Source organism: Kogia breviceps, chromosome 14 (genome assembly GCF_026419965.1).
Source record: "Kogia breviceps isolate mKogBre1 chromosome 14, mKogBre1 haplotype 1, whole genome shotgun sequence".
NCBI lineage: Eukaryota > Metazoa > Chordata > Mammalia > Artiodactyla > Physeteridae > Kogia > Kogia breviceps.
This window is the reverse complement of record NC_081323.1, coordinates 75143971-75167403: the sequence shown is the minus strand read 5'-3', so window position 1 is coordinate 75167403 and position 23433 is coordinate 75143971. Positions and strand designations below refer to the sequence as shown.

The window sequence follows — 23433 nt, the reverse complement described above, 5'->3', positions numbered from 1 at the left end:
CATTTCACAGATGAGCTAATTGAAATTCACAGATGAGCTAATTGAAGCTAACTGACCTGCCTAAGTTACACAGTAAGTGTTGTCACAGCATCCCCAGCGACCCAGTAGCCTAGGTAGAAAATTATAGCACACAGGCCAGATCCAGTCCACAGAAGTATCTTGTTTGGCTCTCAAGTTTAAAAGTTAACTTCAAAAGAAGCACGAGAGGTCTTTTACAAAATTTAATTTCCAACATTTAAAAATTGAGATATTTCATGTAAAGATCTGTATCTTCCCACTTCTCTTGAAAAAGATACCTAATTCTCCCAATTTATGAATGGGGCAACGAAGATTCAGAAATGATGAAAGAGAAATTACATTCAGTAAGTGCTTACAATTCCTAGTTGTCTCTTTACAACAACCCTGTGGGGATCAATCATATTACCTTCCTGTGACAAATGAGGGAACTAAAAGCTTAAGTAATTTGCTCAAAGTCACATAGCTGGTAAGTAGCCAATTCCAAACCTCATGCTCTTCCTGTTGCACCAAATTCTCTCTCAGAAATGAGGTTACATGAGGAAGTTGGTAGCAGAGCCAGGACTCAAGCCTGATCCTCAGTCTGCAGAGCCCAGAACATAATTTGGATGTTGGGATTACATCTGGTCAAAGTTTAGCTCTTCCTCAGAGCTGGGAAAAGTGGGTAAATGAGTGTGAATCTCACCCTCAGGATCCCGAAAGCCACTTTGATTGTGTTAATTCTCTCATGAAATATTTATTGAACCCTACTATGTACCTGGCACTATTCTAGATATTGGAGATGAAGTAGTGAACAAAAGAGACAAAAATCTTAGCTACCATGGCACTTCTCAAGGTGTAAAAAATGTCAGCAACTAAATAAGATAATTTCAGGTAAGGATAGGTGTGAGAAGGAAATAGGGCCAAATGATGCAACAGGGAGTGGCTATGGTTGGGAGCTTCTTTAATGTGGGCAGGGAAGGCATCTCTTAGGATATAATATATGAGATGAAACTTGAATGATGAGAAAAAGTTAGCCATTTGAAAATCTAGACGAAGAATGTTCTAGACAGAACTACATAGACTTTAAGGTGAGATTAAGCTTGGCATGTTTGAGGAAAAGAAAGAAGGCTTGTATGGCTGGAGCCAAGTGAGTTAATGTAAATGTAGTGTGGGAGTTGGAGAAGAGGCAGGCAGGGCCAGGTTATGGCAAGAACTCTAGCAAAAGGCAAGGTGTGCTTCCCCTAATTCAGAGAATCAGTGAGGAGACTCAGCTGGGAGCAGCGAAAGTCCCTACTGGAAGGTCCTCCTACTGTGGGAGGACTTTGGAACAGATGCTTGCAAAAGGAGGAACATGTACAAGTATCTATCTAGAATCAGAGCTAGTTCTTGTTCTTGAGAATCTCACAGTCTAGTAAAGAAGGTGATTTTAAAAAATATATGTATATGATATATATATATATATCATATACATATGAAAAGGAAACAATAGGTGTTCTGGCAACTCCCTGGAAGGGAGTGGATATTGGGTGCAGGCCTCACCAAAGAGATAAACATAAAGGACCTTCAAAGATGAGTGGGAGTTTGCCAGATGGACAAAGAGGTAGCAATTTGTGGGACTGTAAACTCTCATGAAGAGCACATCATGTTCCAAGGACATCGTTCACCAAAGTATTGAGTGACCTTACTGTGTGCCAGGCCCCTTTTAGGACTGGGAGGTAGAAAATTGAATTTGGAAGTCTTTATCTTATTTTTCACCATTCTGCATTTCACTATTTGCCTTCAGCCTCACTAGAAGTTTACTTGAGTTCTTGGTAGGACCTGGGTGCATGGTAGGACTATCCACCCAAGGACTTGGTGCATAGAACACGCCATCCGCCATCTCATCTCCCACCTCCTCCTTTCTTGGCTTGTTCCAAATCATTCTTTACGTCTTAACATAATTGCCACTTCTTTGGAGAGGCATTGGATCATGTGGGAGTCTCTCCTGCATGCCTGCTTCCTGCATAGTCTTTACCACGCTTGAAAATATTTGTTCCATGTCTAGCTTCTGCATAGAAACTGAGGGCAGAAACTTTGTCTTATTCATCTTTCTATGCCCAGTACCCAGCACACAGTAGGTAATGCTCTTGAGTGTCTCTTTATCCTAAAGAAGCTCTCGATGTGTTAAGGGAGGTTAACACATCAGATGAAGGGGGTTCTAACCCAGGCTGGAGGTTTAGGGAAGGCTTCTGGGAGGAAGTAACACTGGAGGTGTTTGGATAGGTTAACACGTTGGGAAGGGGGGCATTCCAAGTTACGAAAACAGAATATTTAAGAGGCACGGGTCTGAAACCACACAAGTGGAAGGCCTTGAATGCCATCTAGGAGTTAAGTTTTATAGAGAGGACATTCGCATATACGGCAGGGTTTTTAATAGGGGAGTGCAGTGGTCAGATTTTACAAAGTTCACTGCAGACTAGCTTGGAGGCCGACCTGGTACGGAGGTGAGACACGGCAACCAGCAGGGAGGATCTTCCCAAAGCCCCAAAGGCCTCCATTCAGGTCTATGGGTGCTTGTGTGCACTTAAGGACAGAAGCCGCTGAGAACACCAGGCCTGAACTCAAAATTCTGGGATTTCGAATCCGTTTAACAACTTGGCAGGGGTGGGAGGACTGGGAGGAGCCGCGCTGCAGCAAGCTTTCATTGGTTTCTAAGGAAGCCCAGCCAATGGTTAAGATGTCGCGAGAGCTTCTACCCGGGGACCGTTCCCGCACGCAAATTAGCTGAGACGCCAAGCCAGCGAAGTTGTAGAGAGACTTGTACTTCATTTCTTAGATGGGTGAACCGCCCTAGTCTTTTTTGTCCCTGGCCAATCAGGTCAGTTCCTTTTTCCCCTTACTCTCTATTGGCGCCCTCCTCGGAAAAAGCTAGGAGTTGGAGTCCTGCACCTAATGACGCACGGGTGGCTGGGAAATACGGTTGCCTTTTCTGGGGGATAGAGACATGCCCTTTGCCCTGCCTTTGGGCTATGCAGCCAAATGACCTGTTTATCGACAAATAAAAAAAGGGTCGCAGGGAGGTGGGGTTTCCCAGAAGGCAGAACATCAGTGTCGGGGTCTTCTGAGCTGGTACCAATTCCTGTCGGCCACTTTTCTCCGGGTACCTGTCGCCATAGCAACAGCGCTCGCAGAACACCCGCCCCCCCCCCCACGCTCCCACCGAGTGTTTTTCCTTTTAAGGGTCTCGCTCGAGCCTGTGGCGTAGGTGGCTCCTGTGGGCAGCCAGAACTCAGGTCTGAGGCATCAGCTGACAGGCCTGGTGGCCGTTTTCTTAACCCGTTGTCAGAGCTAAAAAGCAGCTATGACAACCCAACTTCTTTGACAGGGCTCAAAGAGCAAGTTTACAACATGGCTTGTGGGTTTTGCCTATGGTGACCCTTCGGCACCTTTTTCACCCCTCACCATGCACACACGCACACAAGAGTCCAAGCCTCAGACAAGAAGCAGTTTATTGGCAAGACACGTGGAGATGTGGCTGTCAGGCCTTGGTGCTTCCCTGGCTTCTCCTCACCCCTATACTGCCCTTCTCCCAGTGTATCTCTGCTGCTGTCCACCAGGACCTGGGCTTGGCATCCAGGGCAATGACTGCTCTTTCTGCTGTCTCTGACCTATTCTGCCGTGTGCAGGTGTCAGGGCAGTTTGGGCTTCTCCAGGGCAGATAGGTCTGGCCTCTCCAAGTGTCCTCTTCCTGGCTAGGACCACGTCCAGCGGCCTGAGGCTGGGTACTGCCTGCCTCACAATACTCTCACCATCAGTAGGGTGGTCAAGATGGCCCTGCCTCACTGTCACCCTAAACCTCAGAAGTCTCATTGTTGCAGCTCATAGGTCTAACAAACCCTGGTTCAGGGTGCTGGTCTCCCAGGGGCAAGGTTGGGAGGGGTCAATCTACAGGTTAAGAGGCAGCAGGAATTTAGAGTTCTTTAAGGGCCCTCAGGCTAAGGTCAGTTTATTCATCAACACATATTTATTGCCTACTGTATACTAGGCAGTGTTCTAGAAGCTGGGGGTATAAACCACACTGGCAAGGTCCTAACTGAGCCCAGCCAGGAGTTTCCTGAGCTTCAAGGTCATTGTCTCCAAATCTCTATTGCTATCTATCCACTCCTTTCTCCCATTTGTTTCTTCCCCTCCTTCTCCCTCCCACCGCCTCCCAGGCCCTTTCTTCTCTGCTTAAGCGGCAGATACCTCCCCCTTTGGTCTCCTGGGCCTCCACCCTCCCTGGACCCCATCATTCCAGTCCTGTTGGTGGCTCCTCTTTGAGGGGCCTTGCCTGACCATCCCCTGTCCCAAAGGGCCTCAAGACCAGGTGCCCACGCTGGTGCTTGATGCGGGCAGAACTGTCACCAAAACCCTTGCCACACTCTGCACACTTGTATGGCTTCTCCCCGGTGTGTGTGCGCCTATGTTTGACTAGATCTGAGCTCCGGGGAAACTCCTTCCCACAGAAGCCACACACGTGGGTCTGGCTGGGCCCAGAGGGATGAGCCCGGACTCGGGATCGAGGGGCCGTGGATGCTGGGCCAGGGGGGTTGTGTGGCCTCAGGAGAGTGGATGGTGGCGGTGGCCGAGCCCGTTCACCACGGTGGGTGCGGAGGTGCTTGACTCGGGCTGAGCTGTCGGCAAAACCCTTGCCGCATTCAGGGCAGAGGTAGGGTTTTTCCCCCGTGTGTACACGATGGTGTTTCACCAGGTCCGAGCTTCGGCGGAAACCCTTGCCACACTCAGGGCACTTGTGGGGCTTGTCACCCGCCAGTGGTGGAGGCGGCTCCCCAGCCTGTGGGCCCCCAGGCTCCGGCTCCAAGCCAGGCAGGCCGAAATGGCCATCACCCGAGTGCGAAGGGCTTCGAGGCGTCAGCGGGGGGCTGGTGCCGAGGGGAGGTGGGGGTGGGCTTGAGTTGGGGGGTGGGCTGGGGATCAGGGGGGCGAGGGGGTAGCCTGGGAAGCTGAAGTCCTGGGGCTCCGCGTGAGTGAGGCGGTGGCGGAAAAGGGTGGAGCTGAGGCTGAAGGTGCGGGCACACTCCGGACAGGCATGAGGCCTCTTGCCACTGTGGGTGCGGAGGTGCTTGACCCGGGCGGAGCTGTCAGCGAAGCCCTTGCCACACTCGGGGCAGAGGTAAGGCTTCTCTCCTGTGTGCACCCGCAGGTGCTTCACCAGATCTGAGCCCCGGGCAAACTCCTTTCCACACACATCACAGCCAAAAGGCTTGGGCCCCAGGTGACTGCGCTGGTGGCTCAGGAGGCTGCAGCTGAGCACAAATCTTTTGCCACAGTCAGTGCAGATGTATGGCTTGTCCTGGGCCTTAGGTCCCTGTGCGGCTGCCGTGGCTGCTCGAGATGGCAGCCGTCGGGGCACCACGGGCCGGGGGGGCTGCTCCCCCCGGTGTGTCCGCTGGTGCTTTATGCGGGCAGAGCTGTCGCCAAAGCCCTTGCCACAGACCCCGCACTTGTAGGGCTTCTCGCCCGTGTGTGTCCGCTGGTGTTTCACCAGGTCAGAGCTCTGCCGGAAGCTCTTGCCGCACTCACCGCAGATGGTGGGGCGCTCACCAGCAGGGATCCTGGTCCGAGGAATCTTTGGGGGGCCCTGGGCTGGTGGCCGGGCTCTGTAGGGCTTTTCACCACTATGAGTTCGCTGGTGTTTGATGCGGGCAGAGCTATCCCCAAAGCCCTTCCCACAGACCCCACACTTGTAGGGCTTCTCCCCTGTGTGGGTTCGCTGGTGTTTCACCAGATCTGACATCTGCCGAAAGCTCTTGCCACACTCGCCGCACACGGCAGCCCGATCACTAGCCTGGCCCCAGCGTGGTTCTCCCAGGAGCCGAGGGCCTCTGTCCCGGGTCTGTGGTTTCCCAGGTCCCACTCTCTGGACCCACAAGTCATCCCAGGTCTGAATGCCTTCAGGTTTGAGAGAGGCATTTCCTACTTCATGACCTGGGGCCAAATCTTCCTCTTCCTTGAACCCCAAGTCATCCTCCTGTGGGGCATGTTCAAACTCATCTGGCTGAGAAATCTCCACGTTCTCACTCCCTAGACCTGGGGAAAGAAAAAGGAGTTGTAGACCCTGCCCTTTGGCTCAGCCCCTATCTTTGACAGCAACCTCCCCAGAAAGGCATCCTTGACCATCTGTGGTTGCAAGGATCTCTCTTGCTCTCTCTCCTCTGAATTTCTGAAGCACTTATCATTGTCTGTGCCTCTCAGTAACTTCCTTTTACCATGCCCTTCATATGTGCCAATAACTTAACCAAGCATTACTGAATCTTTGCAAACAATCCTATGAGGTAATACTGTTAACTACCCCCTTTTTGCCAACATGGAGACTCCAAGAATTTAAATCACTTGCTCAAAGTGAGTTATAAAGTAGCAAAACCAGGTTTCTAACTCAGGACTGTCTGATTCTCAAGCCTGTGTTAAGCCCTACATTATATTGCCTCTATTTGGAAAGCCTGGTATTTCCTAATTACATTATATCTTTTTTATATTAGCCCAGTGTGTAACTTATTACTTCAATCATCTTGTGTGTACCTGAGAGGACCCAGACACACACCTGTCCCTCAGGATGGATAGGAGATAAGGCATAAAAAATTATAATTGCAGGCTCAGAATAACTGTGCTGTCATGAGAGAGAGGAAATAAAGAGACAGGGCTGGGCTTTCCACAGCAAAGAAAAGAGTAAACCATGGAAAGGGATGCTGAGACTAGATTAAGCATGTAAGATCTGGATTGAACACTAGGCTAAGGCTTTTAATTAGTTGCAGAAGGGAGCTAGGGAAGGTTTTCGTGAAGGGAGACAGGATTAGATCTGGACTTAGATCAATGTGGCTGCACAGTGCATCACTGGAGAGAAAAGGGCTGAGGGGAGGCTGCTGCAATTGCCGGGATGAGACCGAATGAGGCCTGAAGTAGGGCAGAGGCAGCAAGCCTGCTGATCACTGTCGGGGACGGGGAGGGAGTCCTTGAAATGATACCCCTTAAGGCGTGGCGCATAGTAGGTGCTCAAATACACTGGCTCCGTGCCTTGGCTTTTGCTCCCCTCCTCCCCGCCCGCACCCCCCACCCCACCCCACCCCCGGAAGCACAGTTCGTGCCCGATTTTTCTGGGTCTGGGCCAGGCAGAGCCCAGCACCGGGGTCCTCACCCGGCCATTACCTGCCCACGGCGGTGCACCGCTTTGGCCCTCACCTGTGCGGGTGCCTCTCAGCTGCTCCCTGTCCTCTGAGCCACGGAGATCCGCGCCCCAGGGCCCCACCGAGCGCTCCATCGCCGGCACGTCGCCCTAAGCAGGGGAACAGACACAATTTCACGGTCACACAGCCATGTGCGGACGGCGGCGCCCTGCCCTCTGCTGGCCGGCACCGGCACCGGGCAGCGTTCGGGTCCGAGGTGCGGGGCGCGGCTCCCGGTGATCCCCGCCCGCGCCGCCAGCCGCCCCTGCACCTGCTGCTCCTTCCGGCGCGCAGCCGCTCCCCTTCTCCCGCCGCCGCCGCTGCAGCAGCCGCCTCCGCCACCCCGGCGCCCTCCGGAGCTCCTCGGCGGGGCTCCGGTGCCCGCGCCGCCAACTGCTCGGGGATGCGGGCTCGGCGCCAAACGGAGAGGGTGTGCTCCGTCCCAGGCGTTCCCCTGGGGCTGCCGCCGGGGGCGGGGACGGGAAGCGGAAGCGCCGGGCGGCACCCGGCCGCTCTAGGACCTTGGAGGAGCTGCACGCTTGTAGGGGCCGCCCGCGTCCTCCAGAGCTCTGTGGCCGGCGGGTAGCCGCGTGCCGCGGAGGGGGCTACTCTGAACCGAGGACAGTTGCCCGAACTCGGTGGTATTAACCGTGTGCCTCCTGGTCTGGAGCTGGATGTGGTGGGCCGAAGACTTCCTAATTGTCGCTGTGTCGGGCCACCCGCGCCGAACTCCGGAGCTGGCCGACAGCGCCAGCCACCCCGGCCCGGAGAGACAAAGAGAGATCCAAAGGCAGACCCAGGGAAAGGAGTGGGGGAAAGACCAAGGCAGACAAAGGGCGGCGGAGACCCCAGATGGGGCCGGGGGCGGGGCGCCGAGACACGGGAAACAAAGCGGGACCGGTCGGCTAGGCAGAGGGCCGCGCGTGGGGGCTGGGCTGGGCTGGGCTGGGGGAGACCTTGGCAGTAGCGGGAGCTAGTGGCAGACGCCAGATAAATGCTGAGGAGAGGCAAGCCGATGGACACAGACCTGGATCCGGAGTCGTAACCTAAGAACCCTGAATCACAGAGGATGCAAAGGCAGAGAGACAGAGACTGCAGCTGGTCAAAAACACAAGAGCAAAAGATTGGCCGCCAGAAATAAACACATGTAGAAACAGATAAGAGAGACATAAAGTCGTTGAAGCAGAGTCGGTAGAACTACAAGAAAAGGCAGGGAACCTGGAGAGAAATAGGCAGAGGAACGAAGAGTGAAACAGGCAGAGACAAAGAGAGACAGGGACACAAAGAAAGAGGCCATGGGGAGACTAGGGACAGGTCTGCAGCCCTACCAAGGGAGCCCAGGGAGAGGCTAAAACATTAAACCCTGTTTCCCAGCTTGGTGGGGCCCTGGCTGGGGCTGTGTTCCAATGGTCCCAGGGGTGTGATCCCCAGTATCTGTACTCTGGGCAAGGTTGCCTTTGGGGAGGGGGTGGGGTGCCTGTAACTGTCTGCAGCCCATCTGATGATGGAGAGGGGTTACCAAGGTTTGTATATTAATTAACATTTATTAGCACCTCAGTGCTATGTCACGAGTTTGATAAAGAGATGAAACACTTGTGAGTTGTCCTTGGGGTGCTACCAGTTTAAAGGGGCAAGCACACAAATCATGATAAGTAAGAACTCTTAAGGCGTGAGGGTTACGTCCACCGATTCAAGATAGTAGGAAGAGTACTTATTTGTGGGGAAGAATCTGTGTGGTTTTGTGTACCTGGTATGCATGAATGTTAGACACGGATAAACATGGAGCACAAATCAATCAACACATACTTATGGATCATCAACCATAAGTCTAGACCCTGGAGATACAAAGAAATCCCTCAGGGAGCTCTCTCTGTTCAGTAGAACATGGAGACGTACAGATGATGTGACAGATTGTATACCGACCTAATAAACAAAGATGTGATAGGAATGTAGTACAGAGAGAGAGAGACCGGTAGAGTTTAGTGGCTATAGACACTGTCTAAGTTCATTCATGCAGAGTTTGATTCCTGACCTTGTCATTTTCTCCCATTTAACCTTAGGTGGGGAAGTTACTTCTGTTTCCTGAACTGTAAAATGGGGATAATACTTAATTTGAATGGTTGAGGTGTAAAGTACTTAGTAAAAAAATATCAGTTATTACTCTTTGGGCTGAAGTAACCAAGGAAGAAGGCTTTTTTTTTTTGTGGTATGCGGGCCTCTCACCGCTGTGGCCTCTCCCTGTGCTCTGGATGCGCAGGCCCAGCGGCCACGGCTCACGGGCCCAGCCGCTCCGCGGCATGTGGGATCCTCCCGGACCAGGGCACGAACCCGTGTCCCCCTGCATCGGCAGGCGGACTCTCAACCACTGCGCCACCAGGGAAGCCCGGAAGAAGGCATTTTTGAGCTGGTCCTTTCAGGACAGGTAAGATTTCAGCCAAGGCCAGAGCCTGGCTGAAGTGGGCCTAAAATGAAGAACTCCAGGCAGAGGGAATGAAATGAACAATGGCCCACATACTAATTGAAAACCTACTACTATGTGCTAGAAGCTTGGGATCTAAAGGTGATTAAGATCTATCCTCAAAGAGGAAGATAGATAATAGTTCTGTTTCAAAAGTGTACATAATAGGAAAGTAGTGGAAGCTGCAGATGAGATGGTAAGTTAATCATCTGTTCCACAAACATTTCCCGGGGGTCCAATATGTGCTAGGCACATGTGCTGGGAAACAGGTAAGAGGGTACCAAAATGGCAAAGAGCCAGCCCCTCTTGGAGGAAACCCCCAAAGGCTGGCCAGCCCGCATGCCATACTCACTTGGAGAGCTAGCTCTGACTGAGAAGACAAAGCCTGGAGTTATTGGGTATGAACCTGAACTCAGGTCTAAAGACATAGAAACCCTTCCAGGGATGTCTGGTAGGGCCATAGGTAGCTATGAAGATATGATGGAGAGATGAAAAAGAACTAATCCAGGTGATTATTAAATGGGAAGACTGCTGTCTGCCATTCACTGCCCCATAGGAAACTCAAGGTGGGATCTATCTTCCTTTCTACAAGCAGGCCCCAAACCTTATCACGGGAATGATTGGGCATAATTTGTTGGAGTTAATAAGCATGTAAATGGAATATTGTGTCAAATGCTAATTCATATCATCTCTGCACTTAACCAAGCCAAGAGCCTTTTCTGAGGGCATTTATTAGTATGCACAAATGCCTTAAATATGTGACTTCCTTTGACTCAGTAATTCCCCTTATAGAAATGAGGCCCAAGGAAATGGTTGGACAAGTGCACAACGATAGCACCACAAACACAGTCATCCCAGCTCAGCGTTGTTTATCACAGAGAAGAATGGGAATCAGCCTGAATACTAAGCATCTAGAAAAATGATAATGTAGATGTGTATTTATGATCATAGACATAACATATAAAGTGACAAAAACAGGTCTCCAAAGTTATGTTATGATCCTAGTTTTGTGAATATATATTTATTCATACGTATAGGCATATGAGAAAATCTAGAAGGATGAAAATCAAAATGAGGATATACCATGGAATGATATTAGATGTAAATTTTTCTAACCATTTGCATTTGCTAATTTTTCCACGAGAATATGTATTGGTTATACAGTAAATAAATGAATATAAATGCCATTTTTTCTTTTTTTAAAATTGAGGTATAGTTGATTTACAATATTATGTAAGTTTCAGGTGTACAACATAGTGATTCACAATATTTTTTGTAAATATTTAATTTTCCTTATCTTTTTGGCTGCATCGGGTCTTAATTGCAGTACACGGGAGCTTCTTTGAGACATGTGGGATTTTTCATTGCGGCGTGCGGTCTCTTCTTTGTGGCGCTTAGGCTTCTCTCTTGTTGTGGCGTGCGGATTTTCTCTCTCTAGTTATGGTGCGCAGGATCCAGAGCACGTGGGCTCTGTAGTTTGCAGCATGCGGGCTCTCTTGTTGAGGCACGAGGGCTCAATAGTTGTGGCGCGTGGGCTTAGTTCCCCCAAGGCATGTGGGATCTTAGCTCCCCGAACAGGGATCAAACCCATGTCCCCTGCATTGGAAGGCGGATTCTTTACCACTGGACCACCAGGGAAGTCCCAGTAATTCACAATTTTTAAAGATTATACTGCATTTATAGTTATTATAAATTGGCTGTATTGGACTTCCGTGGTGGCGCCGTGGTTGAGAGTCCGCTGGCCGATGCAGGGGACACGGGTTCGTGCCCCAGTCTGGGAAGATCCCACATGCCGTGGAGCGGCTAGGCCTGTGAGCCATGGCCGTGGAGCCTGAGCGTCTGGAGCCTGTGCTCTGCAACGGGAGAGGCCCGCGTACTGCAAAAAAATAAATAAAGTAAATAATAAATTGGCTGTATATCCTGTGCTGTACAATATATCCTTTTAGCTTATTTTAGTTTGTACCTCTTAATCTCTCAGCCCTATCTTGCCCTTCTGCTTTCCCTCTCCCCACTAGTTTATTCTCTAGATGTGTGAGTCCGTTTTGCTGTATTCGATAGTTTTTTTTAATTTTTTATATTCCATATATAAGCGATAATATACAGTATTTGTCTTTGTCTGACTTATTTCACTAAACATAATACCCTCCAAGTTCATCCATATTGTTACAAATGGCAAAATTTCATTCATTTTTATGGCTGAGTAGGTAGTATTCCATTGCGTGTGTGTGTGTGTTTGTGTATGTATATGTATATATATTTTATATATGTATATATAATACCACATCTTCTTTATCCAGTCATCTGTTGATGGACACTTAGGTTGCTTCCATATCTTGGCTATTGTAAACACTGCTGCTATGAACATTGGGGTGCACGTATCTTTTTGAATTAGTGTTTTCGTTTTCTTCGTATATATACCAGGAGTGCTATTGCTGGATCATATGGTAGTTCTATTTTTAGTTGTTTGCAGAACCTCCATACTGTTTTCCACATTGGCTACACCAATTTACATTCCCACCAACAGTGTACAAGGGTTCCCTTTTCTCCATATCTTGCCAACATTTGTTATTTGTGGTCTTTTTGATGATAGCCATTCTGACAGGTGTGTACATGTTATTTTCTTAAATATTATTGAATAATTCAGGGAAGAGCTGATTAGAGTCTAAACCCAGGGCAGGGGCAAGACAGTGAGGGGTGTAGAGAGGAGGGGCCAATTTTTCTCATGGATAGAAAGGACTTGGAAACCAATTGGATATACTTGTGGAGAGCAAAGGAGGGAGGAGTTCAGAGTTTTAACTAGGATGGTAGGGCTGCTTAGCCTGGTGAGAAATGCAGGGGGAAGGGTTGTGGTGCAGGGGGAAGGGTATAATTATCCCTTTTCTTGGCTTCTCAAAGTGCTCTGTTTATCTCCTTATTACACTACATTTTTAGCACCAGTGCTGTGTGTCACACTTGCTTGTGGCTGTCTCTGTCTCCCCAGAGGGCGGCAACCCTGGGTGATTTCACTCTGTCTGGATTCTCAGCAACTAATCCAGAAGAGCAGTCGCTAGATTGGAGCTAGTGGCACTGTTGCACCCCTCAGCTCATGTAATAGCAATAACTAGCATTATGTGTGACCTCATCTTTTATGCTAGGCACTGCTAAGAACTTTATATGTGTTAGATATATAATCCTCATCATACCCCTATGAAGTGAAATTATTAATGACATTATTTAACAGATACAGAAACGAAGTCACTGAAAGGTTAAAGATGCCCAAGGTCACATGGCTCTTAATTACTATATGTCTTTATAATCATGAAACTTGAACAACTTCTGTGAATTCAGTGTGGTGGGAGCATCCAATCCCATATGGTAGATGAGGAAAGTAAGGCCCAGATAGGTGATTTTTCCAAGGTTACATGAAGGGAGCAGTACTAGAAATGAGGCTGAAGTAAGGTAAAGGTGGTAGCATGGATGGAACTTAAAAGATAGCGCTGACTGAAAAAAATTAACAAACAGAAATACGTATTATATATATATAATATACATATATTAGCTATTTGTGTAAACATGTACTATGCACTGCACATCTTTCAAAATGTGTACAGACTAAAAAATTACACATTAAGCACATTAGAGTGGTTGCCTTAGGCTGAAGAGAGGAAATGAGTGAGCTATGAGGTGGTATAACAGAGCACCACAGACTAGGAGTCTTTTTTTTTTTTTTTTTTTTTTTTTTTTTTTTTTGTGGTACGAGGGCCTCTCACCGTTGTGGCCTCTCCCGTTGCGGAGCGCAGGCTCCGGACGCTCAGGCTCCGTGGCCATGGCTCACAGGCCTAGCCGCTCCGCGGCATGTGGGATCTTTCCGGACCGGGGCACGAACCCGTGTCCCCTGCATCGGCAGGCGGACTCTCAACCACTGCGTCACCAGGGAAACCCAGACTAGGAGTCTTAATCAAGAGATGTTTATTTTCTCATAGTTCTGGAGCCTGGAAGTCCAAGATCAAAATGCCAGCAGGGTTGGTTTCTGGTGTGGCCTCTTTTCTTGGGTTGCAGACAGACACCTTCTCACTGTGTCCTCACATGGCCTTTCCTTTGTGCATGCCCAGAGAGAGATTGCTGGTGTCCCTTTTTTTTTTTTTTGAAGATGTTGGGGGTAGGAGTTTCTTAATTTATTTATTTTTGGCTGTGTTGGGTCTTTGTTTCTGTGTGAGGGCTTTCTCTAGTTGTGGCAAGCGGGGGCCACTCTTCATCGCGGTGCGTGGGCCTCTCACTATCGAGGCCTCTCTTGTTGCAGAGCACAGGCTCCAGACGTGCAGTCTCAGTAGTTGTGGCTCACGGGCCTAGTTGCTCCGCGGCATGTGGGATCTTCCCAGACCAGGGCTCGAACCCTTGTTCCCCGCATTAGCAGACAGATTCTCAACCACTGCACCACCAGGGAAGCCCTGGTGTCCCTTCTTATAAGGACACCAGACCTATAGAATCAGGGACCCACCCTTCTGACCTCATTTAACCTTAATTTCCTCCTTAAAGGTCTTAGCTCCAAATATAGTCACATTGGGGGTTGGGGCTCCAACACATGAAGTGGGGGGTAGAGGGACACAATTCAGTCCATAATAGGGGCTAAATGGGAAATAATAAATAGAACTATGAAGAATAGAGAAAGAAAATGGGGTTGGAGCAATAGGCAGGATCCAGATTGAGCAAGGCCTTATAGGTCATACTAAGGGGACTCGCTTTAAAGTTTCAGAGAGGTCACTCAGTTCATAAATACTAAAGCTAGGGTATGTGTGTGTGTGTATATATATATATATTTATATACATATATGTATATATATATATTTATATATAGTATATTGTATACATAACTGATTTAACTCCAAAGCCCATATCATCCAAAACCACTCTGAGTCCTGATGACAAAATATAAATGTGTGTATTTCATCTTACTATGAAAAAAATGGAGTTCAGAGAGGGCAAATGACTTGCCCAAGGTCACACAGTAAGTGGGAGAGCTGAGGTTTGGGAAGTTCTTTCTGACTCCAAAGCCAAGCTCCTTTTACAAGTTCTGCAGCCTGCCAGCCTTTGTCCTGGACTAACTTCAATCGCTCACTCTTTCATGCATTCATTTATCTAGTATATTATTTATTGGCACCTTCTTTGTGCCAGGCCCTGTGCAAGACACCAGGGATATAAAAATTAGAAGACATGGTCCCTGTCCTCAGAAAACTCAGCCGGGAGTAGAAGAGACAGCCAGATAAGCAAAGGTGGGCATTGAAGGGGGCTGTGAAAGGTGCTGGGGAGTCCAGAGGATGGAAAATGACTCTGCCTGGGGTGGGTGGGGAAGGTTTCATAGAGGAGGAAGAAGAGCCCTTTGAATCAGACCCTAGAAGGATAAAGAGGAGTTCACCTGGTGCAGAAGAAGGTAAAGTTCAATATACACAGAGCCTAGGATATGGGCACTCATTAAGGGTGAGTGAAAGATGGGGTGATGAGGTCAGATGGGGGAGGCTTTGACTGCCAAGTCAGGACTCAGAATTGATTCTGAGATCACTGGGAAGCCCATGAAGGGATTCAAGCAAGGGAGTGCCTTGGCCAGGATTCTGAAGGACAGTCTCTCTGGAAGTGGTGTCCAAAGACCTGAAGTCCTTTTAAGAATCCAGTGCATGAGCTGGTGAGGAAAATTGATTGCCCCTCCCACCCTCAATCTTTGTTATGGCTTTTGGTCCACTCAGACCCTTGGAACTTTTTTTTTTTAACCACCTCTGTCAAAGCCTTCATCTCACTTGCTAGAGAGACCAGCCCACTTCCTTCCTCTCTGCTTACACCCCACCTCCCAGGGTGATGGGGTTACAATGGGGATTGGAATAAAGGTGTACAGAGAACAGAGGGGTTGAAGCTTCCTATTGGGGTTATGGGCAAAGGTATCCAGGAATTGAGGACCACAGCTCTTCTTGGTCTCGGCTTTTCCCACCTCTCTGGGCCGGTTTGAGCATCTCAGCTTCCTACATTGCCCGCCCCCTTGTTTGTCACACTCAACTTCCTGCCCCACCAGAGGAAGTGGGGAGAGACAGCAGGTGCAGCGACAGCTATCGGGGCCATGGTGAGTCTCTATGCCCAGGAATCCAGGCATCTCTGCCCCCAGTCCCCAACCCCCAGGTTAGCCAGGTCAACCCACAATAGGCTGACTTCTCCTCGCCTCTGAGATCAGGTTATCCTGGGGGCCCTGCCTGCTGCCCCCAGCAGCCTCATATTGTCCACCCCCTGCCAACAGGACAAGGAGTATGTGGGTTTCGCCGCCCTCCCCAACCAGCTGCATCGCAAGTCCGTCAAGAAGGGGTTTGACTTCACACTCATGGTGGCAGGTCTGGGGGTTTTGGAGAGGGGCCTGGCAAGGGATCCTCAAGAGACCTTGGCTGTCCCCTCACCTGACCACTTGGGCCTGTCTTGTCCACAGGGGAGTCAGGCCTGGGAAAATCTACCCTCATCAACAGCCTATTTCTCACCAACCTCTATGAGGATCGGCAAGTCCCAGAGGCCAGGGGTAAGACCCCCCTCCCCACCGTGCTCTCCAGGCACTCTGACCCCACCTCCCATGTTCCTAGACTGCACTCTCTTCCTTTCCATCTGGGCTTCCCATGACGTTCTGCGGGACTCAGGCAGCTCACTGCTTTTCTCCAAGACTCACTCTCCTCCCCTGAAAAATGGGTGGAGGCAACTGTGAGTCTGCGAAAGGAAATTAATCCTGCCTCAGGCCCCCACCCAGCTCCCTGACCTCTCCCCATCCTCATAGCTCGCTTGACGCAAACACTGACCATCGAGCGCCGCGGCGTGGAGATCGAGGAGGGGGGTATTAAGGTGAAGCTGACCCTGGTGGATACACCTGGCTTTGGGGACTCGGTGGACTGTTCAGACTGGTGAGGAATGGGGGAGGACCTGGGAATCAGTTTCCCAATGTGGAGACTGGGGGGTCAGATTCTGGGCTGGTCTGCCCTGCCCTACCCACCCCTCCCGCCAAAGGTGGGGCCTGTTTCTGGTGGCCTTGTGGCCCAAAGTGCCCCGTGCTTCCCGACATCTCACCTGCCAGTTTCCTCTTATGTCTTTGGTTGGAGCCAAAGAAACTACTTCCCACACCCACAGTCCTGGCTATCCTTGTCCCCTTCCCTGTGCTGTGGTCCCTGTTCTCTGACTTTCCGCTCTCTCCCCACACCCCAGCTGGCTGCCCGTGGTGCGCTTCATTGAGGAGCAATTTGAGCAGTATCTTCGGGATGAGAGTGGCCTGAACAGGAAGAACATCCAGGATTCCCGTGTCCACTGCTGCCTCTACTTCATCTCACCCTTTGGCCGGGGGTCCGAGGGGCACCCTGGGGAGTTGGGACATTTGGGGAGGGCCGGAGGGGGAGTGTCTCTGTGCCCTGAAACTGAGCCCTGACCAATCCCTGGGTGCAGGCTCCGGCCCCTAGATGTGGCCTTCCTCCGGGCGCTGCATGAGAAGGTCAACATCATCCCAGTCATTGGCAAAGCAGATGCCCTGATGCCTAAGGAAACACAGGCCCTCAAGCAGAAGGTGTGTGCGGTGGCCCCTGACATTTGGCCTCACATGAGGCCAAAAGTCATGATCAAAATCGAACTCAGCTTTGACTTCTTTGATCTTGGGGTAGCCCTTTTGGAGCATGATGTGTCAGGCTAGACTGTGGAAGAAAGTTTCTGAGGAAGGTGGGTCATAAGCTGCCTAAGGAAGCCATGTCTCTGGAGGTTCGGAATAGAATCCCTGGGCTGGATGCTTGGCTAAGGCCTGTCTGAGGCCAGGGGTGTAGACATAATGACCAATGTTATCCTTCTGGCCCCAGGATGCTGGCTGCCCCCCCCCACCTTCCCACCCCCCTGTGTCTTCAGAGCCCTCTCCCACTGTTTCCGCTTATGCCTCTCTCTCCTGGTCTTTTGGTGTCTGCTCATCTTCAAAACTTCCCAGGCATCAGTCTTCCCATTAGGGTAACTGTCTCCGTTTTTCACCATCTATGTCTCTGTCTCTCGTTGTTTGAGATTTTGTTTTCAGTCATCCCGTATGTCCATCTTTCACCATCTCTGTCTTTCACATCTTCCTCTCTGTCTCTCCCACCCCGTGTCTGTATCTATATCTCACTGTCTCTGGTCATGCAATGTCTGTGGTTCACAGTCTCTGTGTTTCTCACCGTCTCTGCATCTGTCTCCTCCAAGATCCGGGAACAGTTGCAGGAGGAGGAGATCAATATCTACCAGTTCCCCGATTGTGACTCTGATGAGGATGAAGACTTCAAGAGGCAGGATGCGGAGATGAAGGTGCCGAGGCGAAGGAGGAAGGGGCAGAGAAGCCAGGGGAGGCGGATGTGGAGGTGGGAGCTGAGAAAGAGGTTTCTGCCCAAAGGGGGCCAACGGTGATCGCTGACTCCTGCCCTCTAGGAAAGTATCCCTTTCGCCGTCGTCGGTTCCTGCGAAGTAGTGAGGGACGGCGGGACACGACCGGTGAGGGGACGCCGCTACTCCTGGGGCACCGTGGAGGGTGAGTAAGGCCAGGAACGCATTCTGAGGCCAGCAGGGAGCCCAGTACGCCTCCGAGTCAACCGCACCCAACAGGTGAAGTTGGGGAGAGTTCTGGTCCCGGAGGTCCTAAAAGTCAAAAGAGGGGTCCTTGGGCAGCAGACCCGACCCAAGCTCCCCGACTCTCGCCGGTCCGCCCCCCAGTGGAGAACCCACATCACTGCGATTTCCTGAACCTGCGACGGATGCTAGTGCAGACACACCTGCAGGACCTGAAGGAGGTGACGCATGATCTGCTCTACGAGGGCTACCGGGCGCGCTGCCTACAGAGCCTGGCCCGGCCTGGGGCGCGTGATCGAGCCAGCCGTAGGTGAGAGCCAGAGCCGACTCCTAGGTGCTTCCAAGGCTCCGCACTCACCATCCATGACCCCGGCCTTCACCTTCTAGACCTCTCTCCCGTAGCCTTTCTTTCCCCACCCACTTTGCGTATGGCCCTAACCTGAAGGACATGGTCCAGCCAAACCCCAGGCCCGGCCTCGCGGCAGTGACTCACAACCACGGTTCTCGACTTTGATTCCTGTCCCTTTCCCCCACCCCCAGCAAGCTCTCCCGCCAGAGCGCCACAGACATCCCGCTGCCCATGCTGCCTCTGGCCGACACGGAGAAGCTGATCCGCGAGAAAGACGAAGAGGTGAGCAAGCACCTCTCTTTCCCCCAGATCAAGGCCCCAAATCCTCTTCGAAGTCCCTTTCTGGCCTTGCCCAGTCCCACCGCCTGCAATCTTGCCCCGCACAGCTGCGCCGCATGCAAGAGATGCTGGAGAAGATGCAGGCCCAGATGCAGCAGAGCCAGGCTCAGGGCGAGCAGTCGGACGCTCTCTGAGACCCCCGCCCGGACCCTACTTTACCTCGCCTCCGCCTTCAGTTCGTCTCTTGTCCAATCCTCGAGCCCCAGGCTGCCCAGCGCTTAATCCCGGAGCCCCAGCCTGTAAGGCCCGCCCTTGCAAGGGGTTAGCGGGCTAGCAGGTTTTCCCGATCCCGGAGTGTGTAGCCCCGCCTTTGGCTCCGCCCCAGACCCCGCCTTGGCTCCTCCCCAATCCGCCTCGGCCCACCTAGCGAGCCAGAGCTCCCATCCCATCCCCTAACTCTCCCACCTCCGCCCCACTTCATCCAAACTGCGACTTCAATAAAAACTGAATTTCCCTGAGGCCACGCAAGTCTTCTCTTTCCCAGCGGGAATAAGCGGCGGGCGTAGCGGGTGGAACCGTTCCACCCAGGCCTCTGGGCCACTATTTATTCATTCATTTGAAACGAGCTGGGCACTCATTTCGTGCCAGCCGGTGTTTCAGCGCAGCCTCGCACCTGAGCCCTGCTCACACAAACGCACTGAAACCGTCGCGGATAAGAAACGAGACCAGTTCAATTTATTAGGAGTCGAGGTGGGGTGGTCGCACTGGGAGGAAGGCGTTGCTTCCTTAGGCTTCCCTTAGAGGCCTAAGAGGGTCCACTACTCCTGGTCCTTGGCGTCGCCATGCGTGATGACGTAGCATATGTTCTTGTAGTCTACGTTGCCGCCCACGTCGGGGGGGAAGGCCGCCCACATATTCGTGATCTGGGGAAAAAATGCAGGGGTATCTCCAACCGGTTCCTTATGTTCCCCTTCCCCCACCCCTCCGCTTCTTCTAGGCCCTTTCCCCACTCACCTCTTCCTTGGAGAAGCGGTCACACTGCGTGGTAAGCAGCTCCTCCAGGCTGGAGAGAGGTGACAGAGATTGGGCTTCGTGATTTCTTTCCACTCCCTCCCACCTCATCCCCGTTGCCATTCCCAGTCTCGCCTTGAAAACCAGGGTTACTCTGGATTCCTCACTGGTCTCCCAAACACTCTGGCCTCCCCCCTTTTGCCCTTCCCCCTGTGTGCTGTGAAAATTTAATCCCATCGCCACAGTCCTAATTTTTCCCCTATCTCCGGCAATGCCTAACTCTTGGTAGGAATTTAAGGAGGCTTTCTGTGTGGGAGCAGCTGGAGGGTGTCACTTACAACTGCTTTTTGATGGTGCCTTTCCCCTCAGGGTCCAGGACCTTGAAGGCTCCAGTGATCACATCCTCAGGGTCAGCACCTGGGGGGGTCAGAGGGCACATGAAGCTGAAGAGTTGCTAAAGGGTCAGTCCCTGAAAGGTCTGGGGAGAGGCATCTGGGGGTTTGGACCCAGGACACTTCATTTACCTTTGAGCTTCTCCCCAAACATGGTCAGGAAGACAGTGAAGTTGATGGGCCCGCTGGCTTCCTTCATCATGTCATCTAGCTCCTCATTCTTCACATTGAGACGCCCTGGAACAGGGTGGGGGAAGCATGGAGTGGAGTGGGGTCTAGGGGCCAGGGAATAATGCTTCCCATAAATTCACATCATCCCATCCATTTTTAATCTGGGTAGACTGAGGCCCAGGGTGGACCTGGCAGGGCTGGAACCTAAGGCTGCTGAATTCCCAGGACTCTGCAGCCTTGAATCTTTACAGGTGGAGTAGGCTCACCCATGGCTGCGAAGGTGTCCCGCAGGTCTTCCTTGTCGATAATGCCATCACGATTCTGGTCAATTACTGTGAAGGCCTGTGGAGAGCCAGGGTAGGGAGAGGTTAGGTCTCCCATGGCCAGGCTTCAGCATCCTTACTCTAGGCAGATCAGATTCTGAGATTCTGGCTCCCAGCCAGCCGTCCTCTTACATTCCAAGCAGGGAGGAGAACAAGGAATTCTAAACCCTTCCCCTCCCCCCAACAGGTGCACATTCCAGGGAGGGGCGGGGGGAGGGGCAGCAAGGAGAGCCTTTGGTCAGCCTTCAGTCTCCCTTCTCCCCGCACTTACCTCCTTGAACTCCTGGATCTGGGTCTGATCGAACATGGAGAAGACATTGGAGCTTCCGCCCTCTGCCACTGCCTTTCTCCTGGCCTTCTTGGGTGCCTGAGGGATAAGGGTTGGGCAGAGGGGTTCATGGACCAATCCCTACTCCTCTCTAGAGGCGATGGATTCGATTCAGGCTTCTTTGAGTCCATTCTTCTAAAGCAACTCTTCTGGCTCTAGGCTTCCCCTTCCTTATGACCTCTTTGCTGAGGAGACCTGCTGCAGTTGTACCCCCAAATTCCTCTGTGTAGCCCTCAAGTCCCAATCCTTCCATCCTACCCAACAAGTGGAGTGTACCTCCCCTTCTCAATGCCCTGACCCTGCCTCCTCTGAGTCCCAGACTTGCTGTGTGACCCTGATCACTCACTCACCTGAACGTCTACTCTCTCATTTATAAAATGGGAGTGGGAACACTTGTCTGGCTGGTCCCGGGGGTTTTAGGAAGACGGAGTGCAGGACGGCACGGAGCATGCTTTGAGAGGGACTGGGCTCCTGCGAGTGGAGTGTCTAGGCAGATTATCCGTGGTTGGATCCTTTAGGGCATCATTCTGTACATTCCCCATTAGTGATATCAAGAAAGGGAAGATTCATCTTTTTTCCTCTTGCCAGACTGGAAACCAGCTACTTTCTTTCAAAGGATGAGGCTGCCCTGAGGTCTGAGGGATCTGGGCAGGGGCTGGGGGATTCTCACTCACCATATCTTAAGTCTCCTGGGGGCCAGGCAGTGGCTCTGGCTGGAAAGGAGCAGAGAGTCAGCCTGGGGCGGTCCCTCTGGAGTTATATAGTCCTGCCCCAGGGAGTCGTTAACATACCAGGGTAACCTTAGCCCTGTGGGTGCCCACCCCAGATACCAAAATAGCCCAGCTCAGGGCCTCTCCTTTCTTGGGCTGGCAGCAGCTGGAGCCCAGGGAGGGAGGGAGGAGGGAGTGAGTCTTGGGATGCAGGTCTCACTAGGACCTGGGCAGGAAGGGATGTTCTTTTTCCCCAGAGGAGGCTGGAATGTGCCAGAGTTCCGAGAGGGCCCAGGCTGAGACTCAGGACTAGGAAAGAGATGCACCAGGCTCCTGTACCCCTGTGTGGGGTGGGCCCAGATTTAAACCCAGTAAATTTATTGAGTACCTACAGTGTGCCAGGCACTGGTCCATGCTTTGCAGGTGCACTTTGACAAACACAGTCCCCCCCACTGTGGAGTTCACAGTCAAGGGTATGTATATGTGGGGGTAGTGACAGAGGTTACAGGTGGGAGAGAGCTGCCTGGGGAAGCTGAAGGATCAGGAAGTCTTCTACATCCCCTTCAAGAAGAGGGGGGATTTTGTGAGGAAAGATGTGGGGCATGGAATCACTAGGTATGAAGAGAGTAGACAGCCTGGAGCAGAGAGCCTGCTCTGTGATCTTGGGCTTTGTGCTCCAACTCCCTGGGCCTTGGTTTCCCCCTCTATAAAATGGGGACGTAATTCCCATCCCACAGAACTTCTGGATGTGAACACTATTTGGAAACAGTTAGTGACGTATAATCATTATTTTGTTTGTTTGTTTGTTTGTTTTGTGGTACGCGGGCCTCTCACTGTTGAGGCCTCTCCCGTTGCGGAGCACAGGCTCCGGACGCGCAGGCTCAGTGGCCATGGCTCATGGGCCCAGCCGCTCTGCGGCATGTGGGATCTTCCCGGACCGGGGCACGAACCCGTGTCCCCTGCATCAGCAGGCGGATTCTCAACCACTGCGCCACCAGGGAAGCCCTATAATCATTATTTTTATTTTTATTTTTCTTTTTTTGGCTGTACCACATGGCTTGTGGGATCTTAGTTCCCTGACCAAGGATCGAATCCAGGCCCTCGGCAGTGAAAACCTGGAGTCCTAACCACTGGACTGCCAGGGAATTCCCATAATTATTATAATTAATATTCAGGCCCTGCCTTGGTAGAACTTACAGTCTAGCTGTGGAGACAGGGTAAATGCAGAAAATGACAAACCAGCTGGTCAGGAGTACAGAAGTAGAGGGCATAGCAGCCCTATCTAGGAGTATGGGAATTACGTTATGAAGGCTGGTAGAAGTGAGTCAGATGAAAGTGGAGGAACAGCCATGCTAAGTGGTGGGCACAGATGGGCAAAGGCCTGGAGAAGTGAAAGATCAGAAGTGTTCAGTTCGCCAGAATTGGGATGGGGCTCGAGCAGAGGATACAAGGGGCTGGACATCAGACACTGGAGGGTCTTCAAATGCCACGCTGGGGGCTGAGAACTTGGGAGCCTTGGAAAGGTTTGAAACAGGAGAAGGACATGGTCTAGTGTGAGTCTATAATCACTTTTTTGGATACTGGTGTGAAAGTTGGAACTCAGAGGAGGGGAGTCAAAGACACCAAGAGGGAAGCTAATTGGTCACCTCCTCCTCGG

The 23433-nt window shown here is 51.4% G+C and overlaps 3 protein-coding genes across 4 annotated transcripts; 1 reads left to right on the top strand and 2 right to left on the bottom strand.

The window, feature by feature from the left end:
* Positions 1 to 3467: 3467 nt before the first annotated feature.
* On the bottom strand, positions 3468 to 19081 carry ZNF48 (zinc finger protein 48). 2 transcript variants are annotated; one of them, XM_067012461.1, is made up of 3 exons: positions 19061 to 19081; positions 7213 to 7306; positions 3468 to 6066 (listed from the first exon to the last, which is right to left on the bottom strand). In XM_067012461.1, the coding sequence occupies exons 2-3, from the start codon at positions 7289 to 7291 to the stop codon at positions 4265 to 4267; spliced, it is 1881 nt and encodes a 626-aa protein (XP_066868562.1). In that variant the 5' UTR covers positions 7292 to 7306; positions 19061 to 19081; the 3' UTR covers positions 3468 to 4264. The 2 variants fall into 2 exon arrangements, with proteins under 2 accessions (XP_066868562.1, XP_058892189.1); XM_059036206.2 differs by lacking the exon at positions 19061 to 19081 and adding an exon at positions 7468 to 7624.
* On the top strand, positions 15696 to 19360 carry SEPTIN1 (septin 1). The gene is made up of 11 exons (XM_059038644.2): positions 15696 to 15739; positions 15911 to 16001; positions 16094 to 16180; positions 16430 to 16553; positions 16852 to 16986; positions 17086 to 17203; positions 17854 to 17955; positions 18076 to 18175; positions 18358 to 18523; positions 18754 to 18844; positions 18949 to 19360. Exons 1-11 carry the CDS (start codon positions 15737 to 15739, stop codon positions 19033 to 19035), a joined length of 1104 nt encoding a protein of 367 aa, XP_058894627.2. The 5' UTR covers positions 15696 to 15736; the 3' UTR covers positions 19036 to 19360.
* A 194-nt stretch (positions 19361 to 19554) lies between these two features.
* Positions 19555 to 21839, bottom strand: MYL11 (myosin light chain 11). Its single transcript, XM_059036280.2, has 7 exons — positions 21741 to 21839; positions 21010 to 21105; positions 20682 to 20757; positions 20377 to 20481; positions 20191 to 20269; positions 19856 to 19904; positions 19555 to 19764 (listed from the first exon to the last, which is right to left on the bottom strand). The coding sequence occupies exons 1-7, from the start codon at positions 21741 to 21743 to the stop codon at positions 19660 to 19662; spliced, it is 513 nt and encodes a 170-aa protein (XP_058892263.1). The 5' UTR covers positions 21744 to 21839; the 3' UTR covers positions 19555 to 19659.
* Positions 21840 to 23433: the final 1594 nt, after the last annotated feature.